At 35.9% G+C, this 23,853-nt stretch overlaps 2 protein-coding genes across 3 annotated transcripts; one reads left to right on the top strand and one right to left on the bottom strand.

The window, feature by feature from the left end:
• The first annotated feature begins 2,262 nt into the window (after nucleotides 1–2,262).
• LOC107778855 (rho guanine nucleotide exchange factor 8-like) lies at nucleotides 2,263–6,817 on the top strand. Its single transcript, XM_016599182.2, has 7 exons — nucleotides 2,263–2,761; nucleotides 3,108–3,224; nucleotides 3,542–3,696; nucleotides 3,797–3,871; nucleotides 4,401–4,667; nucleotides 5,493–5,816; nucleotides 6,114–6,817. Exons 1-7 carry the CDS (start codon nucleotides 2,494–2,496, stop codon nucleotides 6,558–6,560), a joined length of 1,653 nt encoding a protein of 550 aa, XP_016454668.1. The 5' UTR covers nucleotides 2,263–2,493; the 3' UTR covers nucleotides 6,561–6,817.
• Nucleotides 6,818–6,847: 30 nt separating this feature from the next.
• LOC107778856 (putative protein ABIL5) lies at nucleotides 6,848–15,066 on the bottom strand. 2 transcript variants are annotated; one of them, XM_016599184.2, is made up of 8 exons: nucleotides 14,729–15,066; nucleotides 13,879–13,961; nucleotides 8,068–8,215; nucleotides 7,870–7,969; nucleotides 7,734–7,770; nucleotides 7,312–7,448; nucleotides 7,161–7,225; nucleotides 6,848–7,074 (listed from the first exon to the last, which is right to left on the bottom strand). In XM_016599184.2, the coding sequence occupies exons 1-8, from the start codon at nucleotides 14,813–14,815 to the stop codon at nucleotides 6,976–6,978; spliced, it is 756 nt and encodes a 251-aa protein (XP_016454670.1). In that variant the 5' UTR covers nucleotides 14,816–15,066; the 3' UTR covers nucleotides 6,848–6,975. The 2 variants fall into 2 exon arrangements, with proteins under 2 accessions (XP_016454670.1, XP_016454669.1); XM_016599183.2 differs by having other exon boundaries at nucleotides 7,312–7,457; nucleotides 14,729–15,062.
• Nucleotides 15,067–23,853: the final 8,787 nt, after the last annotated feature.

The raw sequence follows: 23,853 nt of genomic DNA, 5'->3' as shown, positions 1-23,853 counted from the left end.
TAAAATTTATTCGATATTTTTACTATATTGTTAGTTAGGTTGATACATTCGATATTTTTATATGTTACTTTAATATTTTATATGTTAGTTTACTATTTTATATATTTGTTTATTATTTTATATGTTTGTTTCTTATTTTATATGTTAGTTTATTATTTTATATGCTAGTTTATTATTTTATATGTTTGTTTCTTATTTGATATGTTAGTTTATTATTTTATATGCTATTTTATTATTTTATATGGTAGTTTATTATTTCATACTTAGTTTGACAAATATTGTTGTTTTCTAATGTTATTTTCTTACGTTTGTTGACTAGAATTCGAGAGAGTTTGTGTTTGAACTATCAACCTTTTTCAGATATTTTTGGGTTTAACATATAATTAAATGATTAATTTTAATAGCTACAACGATACTACGCTAAAGGACACTACATTTTACTACGCTAAAAGGGCACTACATTACAAATACGAGCACTACATTAAAATTACGGGCACAAGATACCACTACAGGGAACTAAAGTCATATATTCATATATGTACAACAACAACATCTAAATAAGATTAATTATTCCTAAAATAATAATTTATCTATTTTACTAATCTTTTAACAAATAACTAATCTAAACCGGATAAAAATAATAAATTAATTTAATCACAAAAAATATATACCAAAGTAAAAATTAACTAATTAATATTTTTTAACAACTAATAACAATTTTACTATTTTACTAATTTTTTTATCACACTAATAATATAATCCGAATAAAAAATAATAAATTAATTAAATCGCAAAACAATCACGAAATAACATAGAACACAGTAAAAACAACTAATAGACATTTTTTATACATGAGTTTTAACAAAATATAAGTCGAAATACCTCGATTTAAATTTTTTGAAAAGTTAAAAATTTGGTGATTTGGAGCCGAAACAAGCAACTCACTACGAGATAACGCCTTAGATACGATGTGAGACCGAGAATCTACACATTTTGTTGGACTGGTGGGCTCCACCCGAGTTTTTTTCGTTAAAAATGGGGTGGGGGGACCACCCGAGTTTTTTCCGTTAAAAAGTGGGGGGAGGGGGGGCTTCTGTTTTTGGGGAAGAAGATGGTATTTATGTAGGTATAATGATAAGTAGGGATTTTATAGAGTAGTAAATAAGGATGTTATACCTTCCCGTCCATTTAAGTTCAAATATAACGCGGTATTTCACCGCGCTATACATATTATAGTGGCCAGTTGCTTTTCCACATATTTTAGTTCTTTGAGTCCAAAAGAACCATATTTTGGTTCCGAACTCCATTATATTGAGGTTGCATATCTAAACAAATAAAAAGAATTTTTCTATAATAGTTAACGTTTTAGGTGACTTGGTCATTATGGTTTATCATTATAAATTGCCTACAACTTATAGCCCTATTTAACGCACAAGTACAGACCATGGCAAACAGGCAACGTAAAGAATTGACTAAATATAGGCCTCAAAATCCCTAATAGCAATAGGGGAGAGATGGAAGCACATGGGAAAGTTTTTGGACAAAGTTGGACTGCAGTTTAAGGTTGTAACTATTAAATTAAAACTATAGTCTTCTATTATTAATAGACTATATTTTAGACACACCCAATTTTTATAGGTGGAACAAAATAGGGTAGTGGCTCGACTCCAGTAGCGGAGCTAGGATTTTTCATTAATGAATGTTAAAATATATAAAAATAAACTTATGAACAAACCAAGAGGAATCACTATATGATATATATACATGAAATAGAATATTTCACCTAACTAAATAGTATAATTTTCCGGCAAAGAAGTGCCAAATTGACACCCCTTAAAATACATGTTGCTCTGCCACTGCTTGGCCCTAGAAGACTTGTGTCCTATCTTTCATTGCGTAATCTTGGTTTTGTGAAATAAGTTTAAATTCTAAGAACTAACTTTTAAACCATCAAATTTCATATATCAAATATAATATGACAACCTTTAAAATAGAGTAAGAACTTATTTAATTCCTCCAAAATTTACGCTTTCATAGGAGGAAAAAACAACTGGAAAAGAGGGGCAAGAAATTAAGAGAATAAAAAAGAGTTAGTTGTCCTTTGTTAGATTTCCCGATCTTTTTGCTAGCATTGAAAATATTCAACCATTAAAAAGTCTAAAAATAGAACAAACCCAATGTTTGTTTATATATACTTCCACTCGTTTTCACCTAACCCTTTCCCTTTCCCCTTAATCAAACATGCACCCCACTTTCCAAAAAAAAAAGTTCATTAACATAGTTAGCTCCAAAACACTATCTCCCACTATGTCCAATTCCTTATTGTTATCAAAAATAAGAAAAACCATTTCTCATATTCATCATATTATTGCCTTTGATTTTTGACAACCCCCCCCCCCCCCTTCATTATCCCTTTTCTCTTACAATTTCCATGTGACATTATGTTGCTATTGTAATAAGTTCAAGAAATAGGTAGGCAATACAAGGCATAAAATGGTTAGAGAAATATACAAGATTCATAAGTCAAAGTCTTTCAACTTTAGGAAGATGTTTGAGGGAAGACAAGCACATAGTGTTGTGTTAGAAAATGGACATGGTAGAGAAGCCATGGATTTTAGGAGTCAAGGTGGAAAATCATCTTCAGCATTATTAGAAAAACAACATATAGGTAGCGTTTTTAATCGGTCTGTTAATCCTATTTCGCGCTTTGCTAAGGAAGGATCAAGATCAGGAAACATATATAAAGATAAACATTCTTCAGGTTCGTACCATTTTTCATGTCAACTAAACTCATAGCTTTTGGCTCGAATTATATATACATATGCAAAAAAAATATATTAAAATGTATACATATAATGAAATCACATTTGGTTCTTGATTCTAGATTCGCCTCTACCTGTACCACTGTACGCATGCATGTGCACATTTGAATTATAATATTGTACATGTTGAATGTTGTTTTACCCTTATAATTCACATAAATATTGATTTTATGTCTTGAAATTTGTGCAAATAATAAGATGAGGCATTGTGCAAATTATTTATTTTATTTATTTTATTTATCAAAGTTAGATGTAAATAGATGGTGTATTGTTTTTTGGATGTAGACATGGAAATGATGAAAGAAAGGTTTGCAAAGCTGCTATTAGGAGAAGATATGTCAGGTGGAGGAAAGGGTGTTTCATCAGCTCTGGCTTTATCAAATGCTATTACTAATCTTGCTGGTAATTTTCACCAAAATCAGTTATAACATTTGTGTTAGACATTTATATCATTATAAAAAGGCAGCTCGGTGCACTAAGGTCTATTGTATGCAGCCTCACTCTGCATTTCTGCAGGAGGCTGTTTCCACGGCTTGAACTCGTGACCTCCTGATCATATGATAGTAACTTTACCAGTTACGCCAAGGCTCCATTTCACATTTATATCATTATATGATGATATATTATGAAATTGTGAAAACCATCTTGCTAGGTTCTGTTCTTTACAAGAAATATACAGAATTAACTCATTCTATATTTTCTATGTGTAACATACATAGCTTCTGTTTTTGGAGAACAATGGAAATTGGAACCTATGTCTCAAGAGAGAAAAGCAAGGTGGAGAAAAGAAATAGATTGGCTTTTATCTGTATCAGATTACATTGTTGAATTTGTCCCTTCTCAACAAAAATCTAAGGATGGAACAAACATGGAGGTCCTATATAATTCCTCTCTATCTCTCCTTTCCAATTCAAGATTTAAAGTAGAAATAGTGATTATTAAAAAAAAATAAGAAATGTGTTTTAATTTGACAGGTAATGGTGACACAACAAAGAAGAGATCTGCTTATGAACATCCCAGCCTTGAAAAAACTTGATGCCATGCTCATTGTGAGAACCTGCAATCTTATGCCATAACTTGATAAATTTGTTACTCTTTCCGTTTCATTTTATATGATGGTGTTTGACGGGTCAAGGAGTTTAATAAAGAAAAAAGATCGTTGACACATACCAAAAGTACCCTTTTAACTTGTGGTCTAAAAACAGTGTCGGAGCCAGTATTTTCACTAGAGGGTCAAAACATAAAGAAGTAAACCCACACAGAAGCCAAGGGGTGTCAATATATGTACATATAATTTTTTTACCTAGCTACAAAATGTAATTTTCCGATGAAGGGGTATCGGTCCTTGAATACATGTGGAGCCGCCACCGTCTAAAACATGCCATGACATTTCTATAGCTATAAAAACATGTCATTAAGATAAAGTGAAAAGTTTAAAGTTAAAGAGTTTCCAAATATAAAAACGTGCCATTCTTTTTGGAACAGACGAAAAAAGAAAAAGTGCCCTATAAAATGAAACAAAGGGAGTACATTTGTTGCATTATCTCTAATGCTGGATAGTTTCATGATGCTTAACAGGATTGCTTAGAAAATTTCAAATATGAGAATGAATTCTGGTATGTTTCAAGAGATGCTGATGAATCTGAGAAAGGTGTACAGAGGAATGATAAATGGTGGCTACCTACAGTCAAGGTTCCACCTGAGGGTCTCTCGGATACATGCCGAAAATGGCTACAATATCAAAAGGATTGTGTGAACCAAGTACACAAAGCATCTATGGCTATAAATGCACAAATACTATCAGAAATGGAAATTCCTGAAAACTACATTGAATCTCTCCCCAAGGTGAGGAAAACACAGTCTCTTGAATACAAGGTTAATTTAACGGCTATACTGTTTTAGTGGATAAAGTTCAGTTACTTTAATATGTCAAAAATAATACTTGCGAGTTGCGACTTATATTGTCAGATTGAGTAAAGTTTAATGATCTTACTGTTACAGTAGGTAAAATTCAGTTACTTCAATGTGACAAAGTAGTACTTGTGAGTTATACTGTCATATTGAGTAAAGTTTAATGATCTTACTGTTAGAGTAGGTAAAATTCAGTTACTTTAATATGTCAAAATAGTACTTGCGACTTATACTTTCATATTGAGTAAAATTTATGATTTTACTGTTATAATGGGTAAAAGTTCAGTTACTTTAATGTGACAAAAATAGTACTTGCGACTTATACTCTCATATGGAGTAAAGATTAGTGATTTTACTGTTATAGTGGTTAAAGTTCAGATACTTTAATGTGACAAAATAGTACTTGCGACTTATATTGTCATATTGAGTAAAATTTGGTTATTTTATTGTTATAGTAGGTACAATTCCGTTATTTTAGTATTACTTGTTCATTTCGTTTCGTTTTCTTACTATCTTGTTGTTGTTACTTGGTGCTACTGCTTTTCTTTACGTCTTTCGTGAGCCGATGGTCTATCGGAAATAACATTTCGACCTTCAAGGTGAGTTAAGGTCTACGTAGTTAGACTCCACTTGTTGTTGTTATTGTTATAGTCGGTACAATTCTGTTATTTTAGTGTGAGAAAAGATTGAGTGCACTTCTTAAGGGACTTGGCTAAAAAATACTGATATTTCTGTTATTCCCTTATTTGATTTCTTCAGAATGGTAGAGAAAGTCTTGGTGATTCAATCTACAAGAGCATCACAGTTGAGTTCTTTGATCCTGAACAATTCCTTTCAACTAATATGGATTTGTCCACAGAACACAAAGTTCTTGATCTTAAGAACAGAATTGAGGCATCTGTAGTAATTTGGAAGAGAAAAATGTACCATAAAGATGGAAAATCATCTTGGGGTTCAGCTGTGAGTTTGGAGAAGAGGGAACTTTTTGAAGAGAGAGCAGAGACTATCTTACTCCTTTTAAAACAAAGATTTCCTGGAATCCCTCAATCTTCCCTTGATATCAGCAAAATCCAATATAACAACGTAAGATACTATCCGTTTCAATTTATATGGTAATATTTGAATGGATACGTAGTTGAAGAAAGAAGTACAGAACTTGTCTTAAACATGTCATGACATTTCTACGGCTATAAGAATGTACCATTAAAGATAAAGTAGGAAAATTGAAGTTAAAGAGTTTCTAAATGTAGAAACGCGTCATTCTTTTATGAAACAGACTAAAAAAGAAAGAGTGACATAAAATGAAACGGACGGAGGAATAAACACGCATTACCTCACAAAATCATGACATGTTTGTTTCTGTTTTTGTTATGTGTACAGGATATAGGACACTCTATTCTGGAGAGCTACTCAAGGGTACTAGAAAGCCTAGCTAACACAGTTATGTCGCGTATTGAAGACGTGCTATACGCGGACTCACTAACGCAAGATCCATCATTCGCGATAGCAAACCAGAACCTCTCAGCTGATTCCTCACCTCCACTTCCATTGAGCGGTATGTCAACTCCTAGGGAATTAGAGGCAGAGGTGTTAAGTTCTGCAGCACAAACACCGTCCTCGAGGACTTTATTCGATTTCATTGGCTGGAATGTGGAGCTAGGAGAGACAGGAATGAAGAAGAATCATTCTACGGGTAACTTAGAGGCTTATTTCAAAGGTGAAAATGACAACAAATCCATGACAAAACTAGCTAATATTACTCCCAAGAAATTTTCCTACATTGAAAAGATCGAAAGTGGCCTAAGAAGTCCAACAGCTCGGGACTAACAGTGCTAGGCAACGACACTGAGGAACGAAAAGAGAAACGAGAAAAATGTCAATGTGATAGGAGGATAGGAAGTAAACAAAACCTGAAGTAGTTAGGAAGTTTACCTGTGTGTAAATACTCCGACCTTTTTAAGGCGTTGGATGTGGTTAGTGTTTGAAGTATGCGACTGCTCTTCCTTCCATTGTGGATAGGGAAGTTAACAATGTTATGTTGTGCTTTTATTGTATATTTTTTGTAGCATAAACTCCATTCTCCATATTTTTGTAGCAGCTACTACTAAGTCCCCTTTATAATGTACAAAATTTGCAAAATAAGAGTAATACTACATATTTTCGATACCGGTAACTTGAAGCCTGCATTAAGTCTACAAAATCTTGAATGGATTTAACTCTCAGTCTCAGACTCTTCATAAGTTCATGTTACTATTCTTCTACCCCGTCGAATGAGTGACCTGATGTCCTTATTATGCATCGGTCTCCAATTTAATAAGTTTCGTTTTAGCTTTCGAGCCTCCTGCATTTACAAGAAAGAAAGAAAACACATGAGCATACTGTATATAGAACCATCAATATTGAGAGATTGTTGATATATAAGGGTACCTGAAATTCAAAGTTGGAATTTTGTGCTTTTGGTACTACAGTTAGGGCGTCACGAACTGGAAGCACTGCAAATCCATACGTGAACATTGAACATTTCTTTCTAAAGTTCTGATACTGAAGATTTTCCATTTTGTAAATATATTTTCTTTACCTGGAGGTGAAAAGCTAGACTTTTGCTCTGAATCTTCAAGTAGAGAAGGCTTGTAGTTGTAAGTGGATAAAAATAGTGGCACATCTTCTTCTACCTCAAATTCATCTTTGTCTACAGTCTTATTGTCAATTGGTATACTGAATCCCCTTCATTTATCATTCAAGTCCATTAGTCCTATTTTTTACCAGTTCACATTGTTCTTGAAATGACGCAGCCCGGTGCACTAAGCTCCCGCTAGGCGTGGAGTCCGGGAAGGGTCGGACCACAAGGGTCTATTATATGCAGCTTTACCCTGCATTTTTGCAAGAGGCTGTTTCCACAGCTCGAACCCGTGACCTCTTGGTCATATGACAGCAACTTTACCAGTTACGCCAAGACTCTCCTTCCGTTCTTGAAATGACGCGATTGGATAAAAATATTACCTTGACATTTGTTTTGTTCTCCTGAAATCTTGAGTTGCTGGTTTAGAAAACAGAAGTATTAGAAAATTATGTTTGGTTTCAGAAAATAATGACCTTATTGAATGGATTGAAGATGTTTTAAGTAGTAAAAGATTACGTGGTGATATATAGCGACGATGATATGTTGATAAACCAGTAGTCCAACAAAACCTTGAGAGAGCAAGCTTGTGAGAGTATTGTTGGCAGGTTGCAAGTCTCTAATTAAATTGAACAATCACAGAAAAACATTACTACTTGTTAATGCGCTTAAGTTATATATATTGACAGTATAAAGAATTTACTAAAAATTACGAACTTGAGTCAAGCCATCAATTCGAAGTTCTGTTTCAGAAGTTGTGTCAATCTTGGCAATCCGGCATTCAAGTTTAGCTGATACACATCCTAAATGATCGACGACTGTAACAACAGCTCTGCACAGGTACTCTTTTGTGTTTTCCACTGCACTGCACATGGAAATATAGTTTGTTACTGGCCAAATTTTCATGACATTTGCCATGACATAATATCCATTATAACAAATTTGTGGGTCATGACATTTGCCATGACATAATATTCATTATAACAAATTTGTGGATCATGACATTTGCCATGACATAATATCCATTATTAGGACAAGGATTTCTTGCTATAAATAGAGGAGTTTTTCCTCATTTGAAAACACATCAATTCAAGAGTTTTTCACTCTTGTCTTTCTTTTTCCTCATTTATTTCATTATAGAGTATTTTGTAAGAGAGTTAGTGTTGGGAAACACTTGTGTGAACCGTTTCTTTGGAGTGATCTTGTGAGGTTATTCTCTTGGGGTATTTGGGATTAATTAGAATATTTATTCTAATTTTGTACTCTCTTTTGTACTCTTGTTGGTATAGTGAAATTGCTTCTCTCTGCTTGTGGACGTAGGTCACCTTGACCGAACCACGTTAAATTTGTGTTTTCTTTATCTTCTTTAATTGCCGTTATTATCAACTTCCATTGTCTTTGTTATTGTCATCATACCGTTGTTTGGCTAAATTTTGCACTACCCGGGTTCCCGATCCTAATAAATTGGTATCAGAGCTAGATCTAACCGGGTTAGTTTAAATAGCCAAAATGACTCTAACAAAGTCTTATGTTGAAAAATTTGACCGAAGTGCAAACTTCGGAATGTGAAAATTAAAGATGGAAGCTATCCTAATTCAGGATGGCTTAGATTTGGCACTGCAAGGAAAGGAGAAGATGCCGGATAAAATGACGGATGAGGAGTTTGTCGTCATAGACAAAAAGGCAAAAGCAAGTATTATTTTAAATCTTTCAAATGAGGTTTTGCGTGAAGTTGCAGCAGAAAGCTCAACCAAAGGCATATGGGAAAAGCTTAAAACCCTATATATGAAAAGAACAGTAGAAAACAGACTTTACCTAAAGCAAAAACTCTACACTTTTCGTATGACTGAAGGTACCTCTATACTTACTCATCTTGATACTTTTGATTCTCTTCTTATGAATTTAAGTAACATAGATGCTGAAATCAAAGATGAGGATCAAGTTGTGTTATTGCTTGTTTCCTTACCCCAGTCGTTTAAACATATAAGAGATACTATACTTTATGGAAAGGATAATATCTCTTATAAATATATCAAATCTATTTTGAAATCAAAAGAACAAATAAATAGAGATATTACTGGAAAAACTAGTGGGAACCAAGGGGAAGACTTATTCATAAGAGGTAGATCCAATAAGAAAGATTCAAGTAGTGAGAAACTTAAATCAAGGTTAAAATCCAGATACAGAAATGTCATGTGCAAATATTGTCATAAGAAAGGTCACATTATTTCTGAATGCTTTAAATTAAAAAACAAAGAAAAACATATAGAAAACAAAAACGAGCACAAAAATACTGACACTGCCGAAGCAAGTGCAGCTGCTGATGAGACTGAGGGAACTATGTTTTTAGTAACTAATAATAGTTTTAAATCTAACAATGAGTGAATTTTAGATTCGGGTTGTTCTTATCATATGTGTCCCAGTCGGGATTTATTTACCACATATGAATCTATTGGAGATGGAGTTGTCTTAATGGGCAACAATGCTGCCTGCAAAGTTACTGGAAAAGGTACAGTCCGAATCAAAATGCATGATGGTGTGGTGAGAACTCTCACCGATGTTAGATATGTTCCTGACTTGAAGAAAAATGTCATCTCTTTGGGCACTCTAGAATCTCTTGGGTGCAAGTACACAGGTGAAGGTGGAGTTCTGAAAATTTCTCATGGTGCTCTTGTGATCATGAAAACACGCAGATCTGGTATGTTGTATACTTTTTTGGGATCTACTGTTACAGGTGCTGCTGCAGTTTCAATATCAGATAAATCAAATTCTGACATCATCAAATTGTGGCATATGCGATTGGGGCATATGAGTAAAAAAGGTCTTTCTATCCTCAGTAAAAGAGCTCTCTTATGTAGTCAAAGTACCAGAAATATGGAGTTCTGTGAACATTGTGTGTTCAGGAAGAGAAACGAGTCAGCTTCAAATCTCCAGCAATTCATAGAACAAAAGATACTTTGGATTACATTCATTCAGATCTTTGGGGTCCTTCACGTACCCCATCAAAAGGTGGTGCCAGGTATATGTTAACTTTCATTGATGATTATTCAAGAAAAGTTTGGGTTTATTTTCTGAAAAATAAAAGTGATGTTTTCTTAAATTTCAAACAATGGAAAGTTTTGATTGAGAAGCAAACATGAAAACAGGTTAAGTGGCTTAGAACAAATAATGGCTTGGAATTTTGTAATGATGAATTCAATGAATTTTGTAAGAATGAAGGAATTGCTCGACATCGTACTGTGAGAATGGCACCTCAGTAAAATGGTGTGGTAGAAAGGATGAATATAACTTTTTTGGAAAGCGCTCGTTGCATGATTTCAAATGTTGGGTTGACAAACGCCTTTTGAGCAGAAGCTATCTCTACAGCTTGTTATATTGTCAACCGAGCTCCTTCTGCACCTTTGAACTTTAAGACTCCACGAGGAAATGTGGTCAGGTACTCCTGCTAATTATTCTGATTTAAAGATATTTGGTTGCCCTGCATACATGCATGTAAATGATGGAAAATTAGAGCCAAGGGCTAAAAAGTGTATTTTCCTTGGGTATGCATCTGGGGTGAAAGGATACCGACTATGGTATCCTGATCCCACGGCACCAAACTTTATAATTAGCAGAGATGTAACCTTTGATGAATCCTCTATGTTACATTCTAGAAAAAAGTCTTCTAGTTCTTGTAATACAGATAAAGGAAAGAGTACACAAAATCGGGTGGAGATTGAGATTGGCATTCCTTCTGAGCCAAGCTCATCAACGTTGGAGCAAAATACAGTTGAAACTCCTGAAGTTGAGACAGAAGCTGAAATTCCTGAAGTTGAGACTCCTGAAGTTGAACCAGAAGAAGAGGAGTATTCTATAGCCAAACATAGACCAAGAAGAGAAGGTAAACAACCATTAAGGTTTGGAGATTATGTTGCATTTGCCTTTTCAATTGCACAGAAAACTGAAGAAATTGGAGAACCATCAAAATATTCAGAAGCAGTTTCTGGTGCTGACTCAGCCAAGTGGCTGATTGCAATAAATGAAGAAATTGAGTCTCTCCACAAGAATGGTACTTGGTCTCTTGTGAAGCCGCCATCAGGAAAAAGAATTGTTGGTTTTAAATGGGTCTTCAAGAAAAAAGGATGGCATTCCAGGGGTTGAAGATGCGAGGTATAAGGCACGATTAGTTGCAAAGGGCTATGGTCAGGTACAAGGAGTTGATTTTAATAATATTTTCTCACTTGTTGTTAAACATAGCTCTATTCGTGTCTTGCTTGCCTTCGTTGCCATGTATGATTTGGAATTAGAACAACTTGATGTTAAGACAACTTTCTTACATGGCGAACTTGAGGAACAAATATACATGCATCAACACGAAGGATTTGAAATTGAAGGAAAAGAAGATCATGTTTGCTTGTTGAAGAAATCCTTGTACGGATTGAAGCAGTCTCCAAGACAATGGTATAAAAGGTTTGATTCCTTTATGTTGGGTCATGGTTATTCGAGGAGCATGTATGATAGTTGTGTTTACTTCCGGAAGTTAAATGATGGTTCATTTGTGTACCTATTATTATATGTTGATGACATGCTCATTGCTGCTAAGGATTTAACAGAAATTCACAACTTGAAAAGTCAGCTGAAATGTGAATTTGAGATGAAAGATTTGGGAGCAGCTAAGAAAATCCTTGGCATGGAGATCAAAAGAGATCGAAAATCCAACAGGCTATTTCTGACCCAGAAGAAGTACTTGGAGAAAGTCTTGGATAGGTTTGGCATGAAAGATGCTAAACCAGTTAGTACCCCTCTTGCTGCTTATTTTACGTTATCAGCTGCTCAGTCCCCGCAGTCAGAGGAAGAAGAGAGGTACATGGCACAGGTTCCTTATTTTAGTGCAGTCGGCAGTATTATGTATGCAATGGTTTGTACACGTCTAGACATTTCACAAGCAGTGAGCGTGGTAAGCCGGTATATGGCTTGCTCTGGTAAAGCACATTGGCATGCTGTGAAATGGATTCTCAGATACTTGCGAGGTACTTCAAATACATGTTTGGAGTTTGGGAGAAATACTGACACTTTGGTTGGTTTTGTAGACTTAGATTATGCAGGTGATCCTGATAAAAGAAGATCAATGACAGGTTATATATTTTGCATCGGTGATTGTGCTATTAGTTGGAAAGCTACATTACAACATGTAGTAGCTTTATCTATTACCGAAGCAGAATATATGGCAGTGACCGAGGTGATCAAAGAAGCTTTATGGTTGAAGGGTCTATTTACGGAACTCAGTTTGCACCAAAGTGGTATTACCATTTTCTGTGATAGTCAAAGTGCCATTCACTTGACTAAAGATCAAATGTATCATGAGAGGACGAAGCACATTGATATAAAGTATCATTTCATCCGATAAACCATTGCTGAAAAAAAAGTCTCTATTCAGAAGATCAACACTAGAGACAATCCTGCTGACATGTTCACAAAACCTCTCCCAGTGTCCAAGTTCAAGCTTTGCCTGAACTTGATTGGCATTTATGAAGAGTGATTTTGCCCATTGGGATTTTTACAGAGAAGGTAGAGCAAATTTACTATATATAAGCCGAAATTAGGCCAAGGTGGAGATTTGTAATATGGCCAAATTTTTATGACATTTGCCATGACATAATATCCATTATAATAAATTTGTGGTTCATGACATTTGCCATGATATAATATCCATTATAACAAATTTGTGGATCATGACATTTGCCATGACATAATATCCATTATTAGGCCAAGGATTTCTTGTTATAAATAGAGGAGTTTTTCCTCATTTGAAAACACACCAATTCAAGAGCTTTTCACTCTTGTCTTTCTTTCTCCTCATTTATTTCATTATAGAATATTTTGTAAGAGAGTGAGTATTGAAAAACACTTGTGTGAACCCTTTCTTTGGAGTGATCTTGTGAGGTTATTCTTTTGGGGTATTTGGGATTAATTAGAGTATTTACTCTAATTTTGTACTCTCTTTTGTACTCTTGTTGGTATCGTGAAATTGCTTCTCTCCGCTTGTGGACGTAGGTTACCTTGACCGAACCACGTTAAATTTGTGTCTTCTTTATCTTCTTTAATTGCTGTTATTATCAACTTCCATTGTCTTTGTTATTGTCATTATACCGTTGTTTGGCTAAATTTCGCACTATCCGGGTTCCCGATCCTAACAACTACATTAGCGAAATGCTTCACTTATTCAATGCGCATTTAAGTTTTATGCACTGATGGTGTAAATAATATTTACACAATCATGTCGTTTATAAGGTAATTACATGCAAATTTCTATAACAAGTATTAATTGATAACTTGGTAAAAATGCTAATCGACATGCTACCATAAGTTAAACTACACTGATATTTTTACATTGCCATTATATATACTTAAATCTATTCAAATTATTTTAGAGGATGTCATTACTTTGTTCACATGTTGTGAAAGGAAAAGGTTCAATTGGAACTATAAAAGAAGTAAATTTGAAATTTTGACCAAATATTGCTGGATTGCAGATAAAGAAATACTCACTTTTTTTTCTCTTCTGCCTTTAGAAAAGATTTCTCACAATAATCTGCAGCATGGTGAAGCTGCGAGCACAAGTCCTTTAGTTCCTGCAACCAAAAATAAATGTAAGCTAGCTCCACAAGTAACTAAAAGAGCAGCCCGGTAATCAAAGCATCCCGTATTTACGTAAGGTCCGAAAAATGCCGTACCATAAGGGGTGTAATATATACAGCCTACCCTAATGCAAACATTATCTCCACAAGTAATTGTTGGCATGAAATACCATACATGCATAAACTCCTCTAGCACCAAAACTACAACAACTACGCCTCAACTTCAAGCAAATTGGAGTCGACTATATAAATCATCACTTCAATATTGCTCCATTTAAGCATATCTCAATCTAATATTGTATTGTGAGAATTCGTCATAAATTGACTATAATTTTACATATATTGTAAGCTTACTGCAGCCCTCATTTGTTCAAACGTGGAATCGACAATATGAGTAAGCTCACACAGAGTTTCAAGAACCCAAGAGTGGGAGAAAAAGTAAAAAAGTAAAAAAAAAAAGAAAAAATACCAACATCAACGATGTCTTAATCTCAAACAAGTTGTGAGTCGACTATATGAATCTTCACTATCCATATTTCTGTAATTTAAGCCATCTAATATTATATTGTGAGGATTCATCATAAATTGACGAGTTTTACGTTGACTGTTAGGTTACCGCAACTTTCCTCCTTTATCAATACTTTGGGACTACAATGTGAGCAAGCTCACACATAGTTTTCAGCATCCAAAAACTGGCCAACAAACAAACAAAGTATTCACATAATCAGATAGGTTTAAAAGAAAAATTCATATTAACTTACTTGCAGGGAGTTGTTAAACTTAGTTGCATCATCAGTTTCAGATTCTGGATATTTTTTTGGAGATGAATTAAATTCCTCCTCCTTCATTCTTGTGTCACTGCAATAAGTCCCGATAAAGAACAAGAACCGGAGCAAATCACAGTCTCTCCTTATCTCTTTATTTGAAGGCTATCATGTTCTATTTTATACTAAAAACAAAAGACAGCACGGTGCACAAAGTATTTCGCGATCACACAGCGTCGACGAAGGGCCACACCCATGTAGGTATGATATAGACAAACTACCCTGATGCAAGCATCAATACTTGATTTTACCGCTTGAACCCATAACCTATGTGTCACACATAGTCAATTATACCGTGCTCCAATAATACTAAAAACAAAAAGGGAAATATATGATTTATTTTTGTACTTATGAATTATTTGAGCTGGGTGGTCGGTTATAATAAAATCCCGTGACAATTATTCAGAGTCACTTTATATGAAATGAGAACAGAAAACCAAAAATAGAGGAAACAACCAAAAAAGCTTTTAACAGAGAGATTCTCTTATTAGAAGTTTGTGTATAGACTGTGGTGACCACATCCAAAAAAAAGACAAGTTTTTTGTCAGTCTCGTGACCTTTTGTTCTTCACTTTACAATCTATCTGAATGTGACCTGCCAAACTGATAATACACACAGTTTTCTGAGGGCCTAAAGCTGAGGAATCACTATTACCTAACGGCCGAAATTATTTATATTCGATAGCTGCAAAAGTATATAAAAATTATATATTTTCGCTATTATTTTGTTTCCAAAAAAGAAATGATTTATTTTTGCAGATTCTCAGATACTACATTTCCTCTTTTTCTTTTGTTGGATTTGCGTTAAACTTGCGATAGCGGGTTATTACGTTGCTATGCTATGTTCACCATGTTCCTAATTAATGTCTCTAATACTAGCATTTTAGTGCGTTGCACGTGTGTTCCACATCAATTAATAAAATTTGTATACAACTAAAGAAAATAATTCAGATTTAATGGTATACAACTCTTTCGAGAAAATGTTAAATTGTATGATACCAAATTGGTCAAATTACTTTTTTGTATTCATCAAGGAGAGAAGATCTATCCCTAAAAAAGTGTTTTCTATAAATTGTACAATTGTTGTTTTAGAACTTGACTTGGACTCCATAATCAATATTTTACGGTGATTGAAGTTATCATATATTAGATCCCGACTTGGACTTCGTGATTGAGTGTGGTCATGATTCAATAAGCAGAATATCAAATCAAAAGGAAAGCTTGTTTATTATAAATTTGAAGTAATATTGTTAGAGAAATTTGAAAATTAGTTTATTTACCAAAATAATCTATACTTTGTTGTTAAATTTAAGTGAATACTTACATCACTCTCAAACATGGCGCAGATTATTAGTCAATCAATAATTTGATATTATTTTTGTGATTGACATTCTACTTTAAAAATTTATTCCTTTATTACAGTGGTCTCTATGACAATTATTAAGAGTTTTGTATCTAAAAGCAATAATTACATTCATAAGGACATCGTGCATAATAAATTTTAACAAAAATACAGTATTATGTATAAACTTAACACATATCAGCTATTACCACCAAATAATGCAAGAACTAAGGACGCTAGTCCATACAAACTTAACTATCTTTTTTTTTTTTGGGTAGTTGATGATGTACTAACTCATTTATAGTATAAAAAAGAATCTCTATATATAATATGTAGAATAGTTTTTTATGCAAATCCATTAATAACTACAGTAAACTTAAAAAAAAGGCAAAAAAAAAAAAAGAACCCCACAATAAATAAGAATAACTAGTTCTTTCTTTAGATTAGAACATCGAATATATTACATAGCATTTGTATTTTCAATATGTATTTGGAAAGAATTGTCAATTAAATTAAAAAAAATACTTTAGATGTTGAATAAGAAGATTGACAAAAGAACCAAGATAGCAACGACTTACCTTAAAATTATAACTTATTTTTACTAAATTACACACACAAAAAAAACTTGAAAATTTATCAAAAAAAGGTATTTGGACAGACAAAAGTTAGTGAGAGAGCATGAGAAAATTTTACAGCTTACTACTTCTTAGGTTTGCACTTCTTGAACATGCCGAATTGAGACAAACTTGACCTACTGCAAAATTTTCGCTAGTTAACATTACAAGCACTAAAATTTTGATTTTAATATCCTCTAAGTACCCTGATGCTTCCAGCTACCTAGAAGGAAGAAACAAGAGATAGAAAGGATTAGTAAATTCTTAATGTACGTTCATGCCTTCATATTGGGAGAAGTGTTTTTTATATAGTTTTAAAACAGAGTAAAAGTACTACATAAAGTGATACACATATTATAAGCTGAAGAAGCTATTGAAATCACGTCACCAGAGGTCGTTAGAGTTAGTTCAAAAAATAGTTAGCACAATGTCAAGTTAGTTAGAGTAGTTAGCTAGATTCAACAAACTGAGCTGTCATTTTTATTGTATAAATAATTATACCGAGTTTATTACAATCAATAAGAAGGTATTACAATTTCCTAATTCTACTTCTTCTTCCAATCTTCTCCTCCTCCATTTCTGGGCCGGAACACTCGAGTATCCTCTGTAGATCTCATGTGCAGTTGTTGAGTTCTCGAATTATATTTCTGAATTCAAGTGTAGTTAACAAATCAGTTAACATTAATATCAGAGCTTTCGAATTCTCGGCACTCATGGCGAAAGGAACTAGGTCTAATGGTGACACTGTTAATGAAAATTCATCTTCAGACATGGATGACATAGAGAGATGATGCAGAAAATCCTAGCAGAGGTAGGGACGCTTGCTGGTGAAGTAGCTCATTTGAAAGGATTAGATCAAACAGTACACGAGATGAGGGAACATATTACAATTTCTGGAGGAAAGAAAAAAGGAAAAACTCCATCGGAGAATGACGAGGGAACATCTGGAGGAAGGCAATCAAGAGAGAGATCACAGGGTGAAAGGAGTCCTGATTACACCCACAATTACAATTCAAATCCTAATCGATGGTCAAGAATGGAGTTCTTGCGCTTTGCAGGAGAGGATCTAAAATCTTGGTTGTTAAAAATTAAACAATTCTTTTCAATGGAAAGAGTACCCATGGATGAGAGGATTGGAGTTGCTGCTTTACAGTTAGAAGGAGAGGCAATCCAATGGCACTTGTCTTTCATGAAATACATGCAATATATTCAACCTGCTATTTGGAATGAATATGTGATGGCCTTAGTTGAAAGATTTGGTACTGATTTTGATGATCCTATGAAGGAAATCAAAAAGATCAAACAGTTGGGGAGTGTGAAAGAGTATCAAGCTGTCTTTTGAAAGGAATTTGACTAGGGTGACATTATCATAGGAGAATGCTATCAGTTGCTTCATTGGGGGGCTCAAACCTGAGCTTAATATACAAAGCTGCTAGAATGCATGAGGCATATCTCTCAGCCATCAGACAAACTACTGGCCAATCCACTTATACTAATCCACCAAGGAAGTACATGGAGTCGAAGGGTTATGACAGACCAATCCTTCTTAATCCTAGCACTATTAAGGTTCATAGGAGGAGATTGAATCCAAAATAAGAGAGCACAAGGTTTGTGTTTCTTATATGATTAAAAGTACATTGTTGGACATAAATGCAAGAATGCTAAACAGCTGTATTTGCTGGAACTTGAGGAGCAAGAAGAAGTGGAGCAATCAGAATGGGAGGGAACACAAGATGAACTGGCATTGCAGATCCATAACTCAGAACAAATGACAGAACAAATGGAAATTTCCATCCATGCACTCAATGGATCATTGGGGTATAGGACCTTGAAGATGGTTGACTATCACTCCAAGAAACCATTGCATATCTTGGTTGACACAGGAAGTTCTCACAATTTCATTGATCCAACAGTAGTGGAGCAACTAGGATGCCCCATTACACAGATTTCACCTCAAGTAGTGGCTGTAGCTAATGGTGTGATGAAGATGGACAAAGGTTGCAGGATTTCTTAGCTACTACATGGTGCAGAATGTACAACTGAGTTCTGATCCTGCTATTGGGGTCTTGTGGAGTAGTACTGGAGGTGCAATGGCTACTAACATTGGGGGATATTAAGATGAATTTCAAAAAGTTGACTATGGAATTCATCTATAAAGGAAAGAGGCATGTTATGAGAGGAGCTGGTAGATAGATATTGAATCCCGGAGCTGGGAATTTAGCCAAAATCATATGTAATCACTCAGAACTTTGCATGATTTAGTTAGTACCAACCATGTGTAATGAAGTATAATGGTATTCTCTAGAAGCTAAAGAAATGACTGAACTTGATCCTAAGTTGTTGGCTTTACTAGATGAGTTCAAAACAATCTTTGATGAACCTACTCAACTGCTCCCATATAGAGGTCTATTTGACCATAGAATCATTTTACAAAATGGTACTGAACTAATCAATAAGAGACCCTACAGATATCCATCAGTTAAGAAGGATGTGATTGAAACTCTAGTTAAACAAATGCTGGATCAGGGAATCATTCAACCTAGCAGCAACCCCTTTGGATCGTTTCTTGCCTTTGACCGAGTTTGCTTATAACAACAGTTACCAATCTAGCATCGAAATGGCTCCATTTGAGGCTTTATATGGTCGGCGATGTCTTTCGCCCATCGGGTGGTTTGAGCCCGGTGAGGCTAAGTTATACGGTACTGAAGATTTACGCGGATAGGAAAATGCGTGATTTATCATTTATGGTAAGTGAAAAAGTTCTCTTGAAGGTTTTGCTGATGAAGGGAATCATGAGATTTGGGAAAAAAGGCAAGTTGAGCCCAAGGTTTATAGGCCCATTTGAGGTGTTGAGACGAGTTGGAGAGGTTGCTTACGAGCTTACTTTGCCTCCCAGTATATCGGGGGTTCATCCGATTTTTCATGTATCTATGCTTCGGAAGTATCATGCCAACCTATCACATGTGTTAGACTTTAGCACAGTTCAGCTAGATAAGAGCTTGGGTTATGAAGAGGAGCCAGTTGCCATTGTTGATAAACAGGTTCGCCAGTTGAGGTCCAAGAAGATTTATGTGGTAAAAGTACAGTGAAGGGGACAACCAGTCGAGGAAGTGACTTGGGAGGCCGAGGAGGACATGCGGAGTACATATCCACACTTATTCAGCACTCCAGGTATAATTCTAAACCTGTTCGAGGACGAACGTTTGTTTAAGAGGTGGAGAATGTAATGACCCAACCGGTCATTTTGACTTTTAGAACCCCGTTCCCCTAAATAGAACTCCCCGTATGTGCTTTTATTAATTTATGACTTGCGGGGTTGGTTGGTTCGGGATTCGAAAGTGTTTGGGTTGAAATCGGAACACTTAGTTCTTTAATTTAATTTTAAAAGGCCAAGTTTGACTTCGGTCAACATTTTGAGAAAACGATCCCGGAATCAGAATTTGACGGTTCCAATAGGTTCATATGATGATTTTGGACTTGGGAGTATGTTCTAATCGGGTTTTGGACAACCCGGGAGCATTTCTGCGCTTAATAGTGAAAAATCAACTATAAAAAGGTTTAAGGTTCTTTAAATTTGGTTTGGAGTAGGTTTGGAGTAATTGAGGTCCACTTGGAATTCCAAGCCTGGAAATAGTTCCGTCTGGTGATTTAAGACTTGCACGCAAAATTTGGTGTCATTCCGGGTAGTATAAGTATGATTCGGCGCGTTCGAAGGAATTTAGAAACCTGAAGTTCATATTTTGATCCAATTCGGTTTTGGGGTGCGATTCTTAGTTTCATTGTTGATTTGCATCTTTCGAGAGTTCGAGTAAGTCCGTGTTATGTTTTCAGACTTGTTGGTGCATTTGGACGGGGTCCTGGGGGGTTCAGGTGCGTTTTGAACCACCTAGAGCTAAGTTGGAAAATCAAAAATTCCAGTTCTAGTTTCCTTCTTCGCGAACGCGGAAGGACCCTCGCGTTTGCGAAGAAGGAAAATAGGAGCTGGGCATTTGGCCTTCGCGTTCGTGTGGAGGGTGACGCATTCGCGAAGCCCGAGAGTTTTGGCCTACGTGTTCGCGATGGTCTATGCGCGTTCACAAAAGAGGACTGGGACCGGCATGGATTTTCCCTACGCGTTCGCGATGGAGCTCACGAGTTCGCGAAGGGCATGCTAGTAAGCGTTCGCATTCGCGAGACCCCAGTCGCGTTCGCGAAGGGTAATTTTAAGGCTGTGAAATTTTGCCTTCGCGAACCCGAGGCACTGACCGCGTTCGCGAAGAAGGGGTTCACTGTACCAGGAAGAATGTCTTATAAACAGGATTTCACCATTTTTAACCCCATTTCTTCCATTCTTGGGCGATTTTGGAGCTTTTTGAGAGGAGATTTCAACTAGCAACTTGAAGGTAAGTTAATTCTACATACTTTGAGTTAAATATATAGATTATGGATAGATTATAACCTGTAAATCGTGAAAATCAAGGGTTTAGATGAAAAACCTAGATTTTTATAAAAATGAGATTTTATCCACGAAAATGGTTCTGGAATTGGATGGAAATTTTATATTTGAGTTCTTGAGATTATGGGTAACAATTTCCTCCGAAAATTTCCGAAATTCGGGCACGTGCGCCTAGGGTGAATTTTAGGAATTTTATCATTTTGGGTTGGGTAATTAATTTAATAGTCTAATTTCGAATTATTGAGCATGTATTAATTATTTGATATAACTTTTGGATAGTTTCGAGTTTTTCGGCATCAAATTGAGATTTTTAACGCAACATTGTGATCGGAAAGTGGACTTTGAGACAAGGTAAGCCTCTTGTCTAACCTTGTAAGAGGGAATTTACCCCATAGGTGATTTTAATTAATAATTATTATTAATTATGGGGGCTACGTACGCACGAGATGACGAGAGTCTGTGCCTAGCTACTAATTATACTAAGCCCGGGTAGTTTAGAACTCAAATCACTAATTACTTGCGATAATTACATCTTTTATTTAATTAAATTACTGGGATTATATTGTGAACTATTAGAAGAATTAGTAAAAGACGGAAGTTATGTATACTTGAAATTTTGTACAAATTATTTGACTGTTAAAAGAAATTGTACATCCTTATATGTTAGCCTTATAATAATAACTTATCATTCCGTAGGTTCATAAGAAAATGTCCTCCTTTTTTGTGGAGCGGGCCGAACGCCTCGACAGTATAGATGCATTTATGGATCGTGCTGCACGTCCCTCAGTAGTGTACACGACACTCTAGATCGGGCCGAATGACCTCGGCAGAAATCGTGCCTAATAATAATAATTACACGATACTTTGATATTTTAATTGCAGCTTGTGAAGTTAATTGATAAAATTTGAAATTATTGAAATTTAATGAATTAATTATTTCTGTTGTTAAGGGAATTATTGTTATTCATATAAATCATGCTTATTAAATATTCTAAATTTTAAAATTTATTGACCCATAGTGAGTGTCAATGTCGACCTCTCGTCACTACTTCTTCGAGATTAGGCTTGATACTTACTAGGTATGCGTTGTTTACGTACTCATGCTACGCTTGCTGCACTTTTTGTGCAGGACCTGAGATAGGTGCTATCGAAGGACCTATCAGTGCGCATCCACGTTATCTAGAGGCTTAGTGGTGAGCTACGTTTCTAAGCTATTCTGCGGCAACTAGTGCCTCTTCTTGTACTTATATTCTGTCTATTTCATTTCAGATAATATTTAGAATTTTGTATAATCTACTAGATGCTCATACACTTGTGACACCAGGTCTTGGCATACACACTAGTGGAATTTGGATTCAATTATTTTTTTGGTTTTTAATTTAGCAAACCCTTCATATTCTTTTTAGTTCTTGCAAGTAAGAAGAGTTTAATTATTGGTTTAAATCACTAGTTGGTTTGCCTAGCTGTGATGTTGGGCGCCATCACGCCCTATAGTAGGAATTGGGTCGTGACAACATGGTATCAGAGTACTAGGTTCACGTAGGTCTCACAAGTTATGAGCAGGCCTAATAGAGTCTTGCGGATCGGTACAGAGACGTCTGTACTTATCTTCGAGAGGCTATAGGATGTTAGGAAACTACCTTTCTTCATATCCCATCGAGTAAATGATGTAATATTAAATATCTTTCTATTAGTCTCTCACAGATGGTGAGAACGCGTTCTAATGAGGTTCCAGACTAGGGAAGAGCTATTCCCCCTGTTGTTAGAGGCCGAGGGAGGGCTCCAGCCCGTGGTAGGGAACGAGGACGTCCCAGAAGTGGTCCAGTAGAGGATCCTATTAGTGAGGAACATGGCGAGGTGACCGTGGCAGAGCTAGCTCCGGTGGATTTCACGTTTGCACCGGGATTCCAGGAGGTCATGGGCCGTATGCTGCGGTTCATGGACACTATGACTCAGGTCAGTTTATTTTCGGCAGACCCAACTACATCTCAGGCCGGCGGGGGAGCACAGACCCCTACCATACAGGTTCATGGGCAGGCAACTGCTGTATACCAGACCCAGGGTACACTACCCATGGGTGGAGCCCAGCTAGTGGCAACAGCTACACCTGAGCCCAGACCAGCTGCGGTCGCGGAGCTGCTGAAGCTATTGGACATATGGATTAGACTACATCCTCCTGTCCTTGGGGGTGAGTGACATGAGGATCCCCAGGACTTCATTGATCGGTGAAGGGATAGACTGCACAACACGAGGATATTAGAGTTTCATGGGGTAGACTTTGCTACTTTTCAGTTGGAAGGCAGAGCCCGTAGATGGTGAAAGTCTTATCTTCTTGGTAGACCAAAAGATTCTCCTCCCATGACTTGGGACAAGTTCACCCGTATTTTCCTGGATAAGTATATTCCACCCTCCCAGAGGGAAGTGTTGCGGCTTCAGTTTGAGCAGCTCCAACAGGGTCAGATGTCAGTGACCGATTATGAGGCAAGGTTCTCTGAGTTATCTCTCCATGCACTTTTGATACTCCCTACTGATGCGAAGAAAGTGCAGAAGTTTTTTGCGGGTTTACATACTGGCATTTATGCCACTATGGCCTGAGAGGTTGAGATGGGGACTTCTTATGAGTTGGTTGTGGAGATAGCCCGATGGATTGAGGGTGTGCATCAGCGTAGCCG

The sequence above is a fragment of the Nicotiana tabacum genome, chromosome 21, assembly GCF_000715075.1.
Source record: "Nicotiana tabacum cultivar K326 chromosome 21, ASM71507v2, whole genome shotgun sequence".
NCBI classification, from domain to species: domain Eukaryota; kingdom Viridiplantae; phylum Streptophyta; class Magnoliopsida; order Solanales; family Solanaceae; genus Nicotiana; species Nicotiana tabacum.
Note: the sequence above shows the minus strand (reverse complement) of the source record. Positions and strands in the feature narration are given on the sequence as shown.

Bases quoted from the DNA above. Each gene is read 5' to 3' on its own strand.
- LOC107778856 (XM_016599183.2), bottom strand. From the start codon at position 14,815: ATGAAGGAGGAGGAATTTAATTCATCTCCAAAAAAATATCCAGAATCT. The intron at 7,458-7,733 runs GTAATATTTTTA...TGATAAATGAAG, and splicing joins AGAACAAAACAAATGTCAAG to GGGATTCAGTATACCAATTG. The intron at 7,226-7,311 runs GTAAAGAAAATA...ATGGATTTGCAG, and splicing joins GTCTAGCTTTTCACCTCCAG to TGCTTCCAGTTCGTGACGCC.
- LOC107778855 (XM_016599182.2), top strand. From the start codon at position 2,494: ATGGTTAGAGAAATATACAAGATTCATAAGTCAAAGTCTTTCAACTTT. The intron at 3,225-3,541 runs GTAATTTTCACC...TAACATACATAG, and splicing joins TGCTATTACTAATCTTGCTG to CTTCTGTTTTTGGAGAACAA. The intron at 5,817-6,113 runs GTAAGATACTAT...TTATGTGTACAG, and splicing joins GCAAAATCCAATATAACAAC to GATATAGGACACTCTATTCT.